We start from the raw sequence: 10,432 nt of genomic DNA, 5'->3' as shown, positions 1-10,432 counted from the left end.
CCCCATCCTCTCCCTCCACCACCCTCACCCCCTTCCCCATCCTCTCCCTCCACCACCCCTTCCCCCTCCCCCACCCCCATCCTCTCCCTTCCCCACCACCCTAAAAATATTCTTATGGTTACGGAGAGCCATGGATGGGAGGAGAACTCGACGTGATAGGCGCTTATATATAGATCTTGTCCAGCAGAAAATAAACAAGATAAGTATGTTATTAAAACCAAGTTTACTCTATGCTATAATAGATGGGTACAATGTTTGGCAGGCAATCGTTTCATCCTAAATCCCAAATCGATTTAAAACCGCATCACATCGAGGTCGGAGCATCTGTCTCGTCCCCGGCTTCTGCAAGACACAAACTCAATATCAGCAAAGAAGCTATTCAGGTAAACTCTTGCTCTTGTCAATTACTCGACGCAGGGTGGTGGGGGAGCACTAGCCAAAGTTTTTGTCTGTGAATTCCAGTATTTCTTCTTAGAAGCAGATAAGTCCTTCCAACAAAGCCCCCCCCCCCCCCCCCCCCTAGGGACGAATTGGTAAAACTGACATAATATGCTAGTAGCATTGCTCGCTTTTAATCAAAATTATGATGCTCAAACTATGGTCGCTTATAAAGACTACGCTCATTTTTTCCAACAATATGCTCGGCAAAAAATGGGAAAAACGACTCAACTTTTTTTTCCTCGCGATCAGCAACAACACATTGCGCAGTTTCCTCAGAGCAAGAGGGGGACTGGAAACAAGTTTTACCTAGACTTCCAATTCCGGCTCTTTTACACCCTCGTAGAACCTCGTCCGCAGATCTCCCCCCCCCCCCCCACAAAAAAACTTTATGAACCTCTTCGCAGTCTCACATAGGACCACTCGGAGTACTCGTTTTCAGTAAATCACTTCTGAAGGTTGATTTCAGCACACCAAGAAAAACTCTTAGTCAGATTTAGAGAAAACGTATCTGAGGAATGCTTGAGTTAACGTGATCAAAAATGCTTTATCAAAACTGCTTTTGCTCTCACCCACCCCTAGATGTGAGAAAAATTAGTTTTGATGTTTCCTGTACAAGAAGTGAAAGTTATCTGCTTCCAGCTACGTTTAATGCTACGACACGATGATACGCAGGGTGCAGGAAGATGTAATCGGGGCCGTAGCAGGGGGTGGGGCACTGGGGGCATGTGCCCCCTCCAATATATATATATATAAACATATATAAGGAAATGGCCAGAAAAATAGGGGTGGCTGTCCCCCCCAATATTTCCTTAAAGTTTCTGTGCGGCTCTAGTAATAACTAGTAATAACTCACTCGACAGATCTGCTAGCTCTTCCGTGTCTTCAATGTTCGGTCCTGGTCCTGGTTTCTCTTGTGGAGTACATGCTCCCTCTGTAACAAAACAAACAAGACAAAAGGGTTTACGATTCAGATCTCGCACTATCAAAATTAAAGCATTATTTATATTATTACTATTATTATGATAATTAGAATGATGATGCTGGTGATGATGACTTGTGATGGTGGTGGTGGGAGTGTTTGATGTTGATGATGATGACGATTGTGATGATGATGATGGCGGTGATGATAATGATAATGATGGTGGTGATGATGATGCTGATGACGAAGGTGATGATAATGGTGGTTGTGGTGATGATGATGACGGTGATGATAGTGATAATGATGATGATGATGATGATGGCGGTGATGATAATGATGATGACGGTGATGATGATGGCGATGGTGATGATAATGATGACGGTGATGATAGTGATGATGGCGGTGATGATGATGATGATGATGATGGTCGTGGTGATGATAGTGATGATGGCGATGGTGAAGGTGATGATGGCGGTGATGATAATGATGATGGTGGTGATGATAATGGTAGTTGTGGTGATAATGATGACGGTGATGATAGTGATGATGGCGATGGTGAAGGTGATGATGATGATGATGATGGTCGTGGTGATGATGATGATGGTGATGACGGTGATGATGATGGTATGGTCTACGGTAGTGATGGCGATAGAAGTGTGGGGATGTTAGTGGTTGTGTGGTAAATAGTACCGAATCTACAGAGGAGTACGACTGTAATAGAACAGGTTGTTATGGTGATGCTGGCTGTACTTATGACAATATTGTGGCTTTATTATTTGTGATAATGGTGCTATGATGCCATATCATCAGTTTTGTTATCAATAATCATGTTTGTATCGTTGTGAAGCTGATTAATACTTACCGATGCATTTGAAATGCCACGGGCAAGGACCGCACGACTGGTCCTCTTCAGCTGCAATGACACTGAGCACGATTAATAACAAAACCTTAGTTACTCGAGTAATTACTTTTTTTAATGGCCCAGGCGATGCGCTTATTCGGGGGAGGCGCTTTTTTCAAAATCCATTTTATCTAGTGCTTTTCTAAAACGTGCAGGAACTGGCTGTCCCCCCCCCCCCCAATATTTTCTTAATGTTTCTGTGCGGCTCTAGTAATAACTAGTAATAACTCACTCGACAGGTCTGCTAGCTCTTCCGTGTCTTCAGTGTTCGGTCCTGGTCCTGGTTTCTCTTGTGGAGTACATGCTCCCTCTGTAACAAAACAAACAAGACAAAAGGCTTTACGATTCAGATCTCGCACTATCAAAATTAAAGCATTATTTATATTATTACTATTATTATGATAATTAGAATGATGATGCTGGTGATGATGACTTGTGATGGTGGTGGTGGGAGTGTTTGATGTTGATGATGACGATTGTGATGATGATGATGATGATGGCGGTGATGATGGCGGTGATGATGGTGATGATGGCGGTGATGGTAATGATAATGATGATGATGCTGATGACGAAGGTGATGATAAAGGTGGTTGTGGTGATGATGATGACGGTGATGATAATGGTGGTTGTGGTGATAATGATGACGGTGACGATAGTGATGATGATGATGATGATGGCGGTGATGATAATGATGATGGTGGTGGTCGTGATGATGATGACGATGGTGATGATAATGGTGGTTGTGGTGATAATGATGACGGTGACGATAGTGATGATGGCGATGGTGAAGGTGATGATTATGATGATGATGATGATGATGGTCGTGGTGATGATGATGACGGTGATGATGATGGTCGTGGTGATGATGATGACGGTGATGATGATGGTATGGTCTACGGTAGTAATGGCGATAGAAGTGTGGGGATGTTAGTTGTGTGGTAAATAGTACCGAATCTACAGGGGAGTACGACTGTAATAGAACAGGTTGTTATGGTAATGCTGGCTGTACTTATGACAATATTGTGGCTTTATTATTTGTGATAATGGTGCTATGATGCCATATCATCAGTTTTGTTATCAATAATTATGTTTGTATCGTTGTGAAGCTGATTAATACTTACCGATGCATTTGAAATGCCACGGGCAAGGACCGCACGATTGATCCTCTTCAGCTGCAATGACATTGAGCATGATTAGAATACCGTAGTTACTCGAATGTCGCAGATGAGGCGCTTATTCGGGGGAGGCGTTTATTTCAAAATCCGTTTCATCTAGTGCTTTTTTAAAACGTGCAAGGAGTAATAAATTCCAAGAACGCTTAACAAAACAGGGTTTGGGCTTTTAAAGTTAAAATGCTGTGGCGGGAAATACTGTCATCATACAAATACTATCGTTACTTCCTTTCTAACGTTAAGTCAAATCCCTTGAGTTCGGTTCACGTCAACAAAATTTGTAGTGCATAACATGATAATGAGAAAGCGGTACTGGAACAGAGCAGTGGACGGCACTTAATCGTGCAAGGCGATTAATCATATTTTCCCTTATAGGCGAGGGGTTTATTCGGGGGAGGTGCTTATTCGAGGAAGGCGCTTATTCGAGCAATTACGGTATACACCATTTTGCAAATGAATACTTTCCTTATTTTTTACATTATATTTATTCGGTAGCGGGTAGAGCAATACTTACTCTTAGCTGGGAAGGCAAACGCCATCGTCACGCAGGCAGCCACTAGAATGTAGATCGCTGTCTTCTTCATATTCAAATTCGAGTCTTCAATAACAAAGGACATCACAAATATTTGTTGGCGTTGATGCTAAGGAATAGGGCATAGTGGGGGAGGGGGTGTAGTAAAGTTTTAGGGGGGCTAAGCAATCTTTTGGGGGAGAGGTAAAAAAGATGTGGAGACATTCTGAATCAGCTCACATGCACGCGCCTTTATACGACAATCAAGCAGTAGTTTGCAATGTTTCGTAATAAAAAATGGAACAATTCATTACTCAGTAGCGGATCTAGGGGGAGGGTTTAGGGGGTTTAACCCCCCCCCCCCCCTCTTTGGGCTGCCAGAAACCCACATGTAATAGAAAGTAATTACCCCCCTCCCCCCTTTGTCACTAAACCAACCTCCCCCCCACCCCCCTTCAGTGAAAAGCTAGATCCGCTTCTGCAACTGTTGGTCAAATTATCGAATTTGAGGATGTTTGTTAACATCATATTAAAGGGGTTTTCTAGTAAGCTTTTGCATCTACCTTATTCTGCTTAATTTTCGCGCGTACTGTTAAAAATTCGCGTCTTTCGCGTTTTAAACAAATTTGCGACCTTAAAGACGCGAAAAATACGTAATTCAATTCAATTAATCAGCCCCGCTCTTCCCTGCTGAATATCAAAACCCTCCCCGGGCTCTTAGCTACTTGCCTATTAATAAGGTTTGCACGTGAAATAAAGCCGTACAGAAAACAATGGAAACCGTGTCAATCATGTAATAAAAATTGAGATATGAGCTTCATCCGTGCATAAAATAGGTGCGGAATTTTACTCAGAATCGCAGTAATCAGTTTCTCGATAGCCTTAGTCTCGTAAGTTAAAAACACTTTGCTTTAAATCTTTTTGGGGATTGTATTTGTTAACTTTTCTTTAAAGCAAAATTTAAGCAAAGTACCACGCATTCCTTTTCGTAGATTTTGGATGGTGTGATTTGGTTGCTTATTTTCTACATTTTCTAAATGATTTTAGGTGTGGTGTCTGTAACGCGTAAAAAATATATACGCAAATATACGCAGATGAAAATACCACACCATGCTGTAAGTTTAGAATACTATGGTGGATTAGTAGTGTTAAGTTAACCACAAATTTAGATATCTGAGTATAAAACTTGACATCGCAAAGATGGTATGTACTTTTTTATCTGCATTTTCTATTTTTCACAGCTCAGCAAAGCTCGAGAAATTTGCATAACCAGCGGCGGTCTTGCAGAACCCATTCGAATCCGCTCACGTAGTCTCTATAACCGTCTTTTTAAAAACACATCAAACTGGATAATTTCCATGCTTAGTACCGTAAATGGCAAATTGCGGAATTTGTAATAAAAGTCGTTAAACATGGAACAATCACAGAGCTAAGTGACAAATAAACATCTCAAATTTGAGCTAAAAAAAAAATAGGGAAATTTGGTTTTTGTTTAAAGGACAGGCAATTTAACTAACAAGTAGCAGAAGATTTGTTTGGGTAGGAGAGTGGACGCGCAGGGTACGAGTCTATTGGATAAGCTCTAAACGCGAGGTTAAAAGCGCATATATCAAGATTTGACAAACACAAAACAAAATCTCTAACATCTTTGTAAACGCGAATCAGAAAAGAAAATCAGAGAAACTGCAAATTTATTTAGGAAAAAAACCAACACGAACATATGGGGCCCGAGTAACTCGAAATTTCAAAAAAACTTTCAAGGAGAAGCTGTTCAGTTACGAAGAGCTCGAGTTATCCGAGTAAAAATGACTAAAATAGTTTCAAGAGAACTAACAGCGAATTGCTTTGCTGATGCGGCAGTCCTGCCTCTTGTTTGAGCTATCCGATTTCGGGTTGCACTTTATCTATTACACCCCAGGATTTTTTTACTGATGATATTGATGAGCGTGTTACCTTGACTCAAGGAGATGTCTGCTTCGTCTTGCTGATTCTCACTATGATGACCTTTCCCGTGCAACTAACGTCAGACCACTGTCGATGCATGTATTTAAATAAACACTGGTCTAGGGACGTGTCTCTCTGCCTCTGGTTGGACTGTTGAAGCGTGGAACAACGCACACTGTATATTTCTAACCAATCTCGTCCCCAGAGCCTTTTTTATTCCTGCGCATGCCTCGCAAAACGGAGGGCTCTGGGAAACTCCACATTTCGGAGCGCGCTGATTGGTCAATAAAAAACGTACCGAATCACTTCCGATACTTTCAGTCTACGCAACAGATGCTCATTTGCATAAGCCACTGTCCGGCGTCCTCGATTTCATGCGACGCCATTTTAAGTCATCGTTTCACAGGGATGAGATAACTTATCAAGCTTTCTACCTAGCTCAGTGATAACAAACCCAAGCCTGTACTTGAGCATATCTTTGTAACATTTCAAAATTTGGCGTAAGCAACTTTTCTAGCCGAATTCTTTCATTTTTTTTTCAGGAAACCATATTAAGAAAACGTTGTCGTTTTGGGGGTCTGGTACCGAGAAATCTTAGTTTCTTTTTAGATACTTTCTCCATCGACTAAAGATGGTCACTGTCACGGTTTTTTTCTTCTGATTAGAAGTCATAAAGTTTAAGGAGAACCTGCGATACGGCAACCTTAAAAATAACAAGAATCATGCAGTTTTTCCAAATAAGGAATATATAAGTTTCCTTATAAGGAAGTGACCGCGTTTGGCAAAAAAAACGACCATTAAATATTGATATGGTGGAACGAGAGCTTCTGAGGAGAAATGCGACCGAACAGTGAATTTGGGGGTTTGAGTTTGAAGTCTGTTCTACTTAAAGTTTCTAAGCTGATCGCCAAACTTCGTAAATCATTCGCATAAACATGATCATTTCTTCGAAATCTTGAAGATCGGTCGTATTTGGTTCTTTCCTTCACTTAAATATACCGCATATTGTCAGGCCCGTACCCTGTACTCTCTCTCTCTCTCTCTCTCTCTCTCTCTCTCTCTCTCTCTCTCTCTCTCTCTCTCTCTCTCTCTCTCTCTCTCTCTCTCTCTCTCTCTCTCTCTCTCTCTCTCTCTCTCTCTCTCTCTCTCTCCCTCTCTCTTTCTCTCTCTCTCTCTTTCTCTCTCTCTCTGTCTCTTACCACCATGATTTAGTGCGAAGAGGAAATTTACAATAAAAATCATGCTCGAGTCATTAGCATAAAATATCTAGGAAGTGAATAGAATTATATTTTGCGCGTTTTATTCGTTTTTTATTTTCTAAATTGTGCCTCATCCTGAAAAGTAATGTTCACGCATAACAACAACATTTTATTTAGTCCAAATAAACAAAATTTTGTAAAAAAAAAGGGAAGTTTATTTTTAACGCAGTTGCTATGCTGGAATGCACGGTCACTTGTTCATTTCATTCTTTTGCTATTAAAGCACGCTTCTACGGCTAAAACAAAGATTTAGCCGAGACTGAGTGAATGACACACTTTTTAATTTATCCTCCTATTTTTGAACGCGTTAGGATCTGGAGCCCATGTTTCACACACCGAGAGCTCATTAGTTGGAGATTCATATATGGTACATGATTTTCATAAAACGAGTCTATGACAAGGTGTAGCAAAAATGTTTTTAGAAGCAAACATAATTATTGGCTGTTTTGCATGTCTTTGCTATTGGAGGACTTGTTGCTCTTAATAAAGGGGGCTACGGAAATCAGACCTCTCAGACAAATTCCTAAAGGAATTCTTATCAAACGTCCAATACAAACCTTCCAGCGATTTTGACGCCTTATCGAAATATTTAGAATATAATTATATGCGTGCTTTGCGGCTTGGAGACGGTAAAACCATGCAAGCTCGTAATCGTTTAATAATTTCAAAACCAGGTGGAAATATGTGCTCAGAGTTCACTCAGATTAACTAAAATAACAGTTTTAGCTATGCTGTGAGTCTCGGCTTTTAACTTCGCTTATGACTGGATGTACCAAAAATGCGAAATTTAGAACTTTTCTCATGTGATTCATGCTTTCCAAAATATCGCCAAAATCTGATTCTTTTAAGACTTTTTGGGAGGTACCCAGGATTTTTCTTGGGGGGGGGGGGGGGGGTGCGGAATCAAAAAATGTGGAACTAATTTGTCCAGGGGGGGTGGGGGGGGGGGGGGAAGAGTTCTTTAATAAAAATCTTACCAACCCTGAAAAACAAAACGTTTTTTTTTATGTCTTTGCAGTATCTCCACGGGACGTTTATTGGATTTTGCTACAAAAAGTGTGACTAATTGATTGATGACATACCGGAGTGACCTTTACCTTTAAATCCTTTAAATACAATAATTGCCACTAGCGAGCTAATCCGGCAATGAGGGGCAGCGTACCAACTATCCATGCACATACTACGGTAGATAATAAATAAATAATAAATAAAACAAAAGAAACAATAAATGAATGAATAAATAAATAAATAAACGTAACAATTCGATAAGATGATGAGATAACAATACACATGTACATGGGTAGTATGGCAACTAAATCATTGCCGGGCCAGCTCGCCAGTGACGGCTATCTTAAATTCATCGACAGAGCTGAGGTCTAGCATTTGTTGGGGCAGAGAGTTCCAAACGGGGATAGTTCTTGAAAAGAAGGAGTATTTGAATTGGTTTATACTGGGAGGCGGGAGTGTAAGTTGGCATGTGTTCCTGACGCTTGACCTGGTTGCGTAGGAACCAGGTTTGCGAATTACATCACTCGGGAAATCGATTTTTACTAGCCCGTGGTGGATCTTATAAAACATGACAGAGTCGAATACTGTTCGCCTAAGTTCTAGCTGGTGCCATCCTAGGTGTGTCAGCATATTCGTGACTCTGCTATGCCTTCCGTAGTCGTTGCACACAAATCTGGCAGCGCGGCGTTGTACAGATTCAACTTTTTGAATGTCCTTCTTAGTGTGGGGGCTCCATGCTTTCGTCCCGTACTCCACCAGTGGCCGTACCAGCGCCTTGTAGGCTTGCTCTTTAACCGCAGCTGGGCAGGAAGATAAATTTCTTTGTAGGATACCCAATACTGCGTTAGCCTTCTTCTTGACTTCCTCCGTGTGCTTTGACCAATTGAGAGATGTAGAAATGTGGACTCCAAGGTATTTTTGAACGCTAACCCCCTCCAGTGTGGTTCCACACAAATGGTATGGGAACTGGGACTTGTCGCGTTTTAAAGTGATGGTCATGACGTAACATTTTTTGGGCGCAAACTTCATCTGCCACTGTTCTGCCCATCGTTCAAGGTGGTGAAGATCTTGCTGTAGGGCGTGGTGGTCATCAAGGCTCTTAATTGGGCGGTATAGGACGCTGTCGTCGGCAAACAGTTTCACGTGTGATTTGATGCCTAGCTTATGGTTTAAAGTTTTGTCTACAAATAGCACGTCTATTGAGAGTGGACTTTCGGCCGTTGTGTGTGTGTGTGTGTGTGTGTGTGGGAGGGGGGTGCGTTTGCATCACTCGCACCCCCCCTTCCCTGGGAACGGGTCTGCAATATAATCATGCATGAAGACTACGCCACTAATATAGGACAGTCCCTCCCAAGAGACCGAAGGCGCCCAGATAGGCGTCAATATTCATCGCTCTACATTTCAGCGAGCTGCGTGTGGTGTACCAGACAGGGCTAGGGACCTGGTTATTGCCTCCCTAGGGTACCTGCGTACCATGCGTGTTGCATACTTCACTGGATAGGGATGTTTGGGGCCGAATTATCTAAGTGATTCAAACTATCCCTATTCGATTCTAAATCGATTATTCGTTTTCTTTTGTTTATACCTTTTTTTACTTTGTTTAACGTTTTCATTTATTGTATAGTTTTTTTTTCATTCATCATCATTTTATCAGCAATTGGACTGATTTTGATTGAACGCTGACTTGTTCGGATCTTAGAAGAACCTTTTAGGGTTTCCTCGGGATAGCAGTTAAATGGGCTACAATAAATCGAATGCCAATTAAACTAGGAAAACTAATACTGGAAGATTTGTTCTCAGCAAAAAATTCCTTATCTGGTTGAAACCTATTCTTCCGTAAGTCAACAGAGCGCGGGTATTGGAAGTGACTTTTGATACTCACCTCAACTCAACTCATGTGGGTCAACTTTAGAAAAACTCAATAGCCGACAGAGTGCAGCAGGCCCAGATACAGAAACAGTAAGAAAATATTCCGGGGAGGGGAGGGGGGCACACCCACGCTCCTAGCAGTGGTCATTTTCTGATGATGTTTGAAAATATTTTGGGATTACGGCACTTAGGGTAACTGCTGCAGCCCTGGTTTGGTTATCAATTTGTAATTTTCGTATTCGTTCGATTAACACCAATGACATTATATCCCCATCCTCCGTAAGAGAGGCAACTCTCGTGATATCTGATACTAGAATAACTTACATGGTTTATAGCACACAGGCCGTCTGGACAAGTTTGCTGAGTATCGTATCAGCGAAAGCGAGCAGGCTTTCGTAATCCGCGACT

At 41.6% G+C, this 10,432-nt stretch overlaps 1 protein-coding gene across 2 annotated transcripts; it reads right to left on the bottom strand.

Annotated features, from left to right (window-relative positions):
* Positions 1-204: 204 nt before the first annotated feature.
* LOC5517578 lies at positions 205-6,058 on the bottom strand. Of its 2 annotated transcripts, XM_048734086.1 has the most exons (7): positions 5,898-6,058; positions 3,948-4,031; positions 3,383-3,433; positions 2,494-2,571; positions 2,223-2,273; positions 1,295-1,372; positions 205-342 (listed from the first exon to the last, which is right to left on the bottom strand). In XM_048734086.1, exons 2-7 carry the CDS (start codon positions 4,015-4,017, stop codon positions 305-307), a joined length of 366 nt encoding a protein of 121 aa, XP_048590043.1. In that variant the 5' UTR covers positions 4,018-4,031; positions 5,898-6,058; the 3' UTR covers positions 205-304. The 2 variants fall into 2 exon arrangements, with proteins under 2 accessions (XP_048590043.1, XP_048590044.1); XM_048734087.1 differs by lacking the exon at positions 205-342 and having other exon boundaries at positions 2,223-2,284.
* Between the last annotated feature and the right edge of the window lie 4,374 nt (positions 6,059-10,432).

The sequence above is a fragment of the Nematostella vectensis genome, chromosome 11, assembly GCF_932526225.1.
Source record: "Nematostella vectensis chromosome 11, jaNemVect1.1, whole genome shotgun sequence".
Taxonomy (NCBI): Eukaryota; Metazoa; Cnidaria; class Anthozoa; order Actiniaria; family Edwardsiidae; genus Nematostella; species Nematostella vectensis.
The sequence above is the reverse complement of the archived record's forward strand: the minus strand, read 5'-3'. Positions and strand labels throughout refer to the sequence as shown.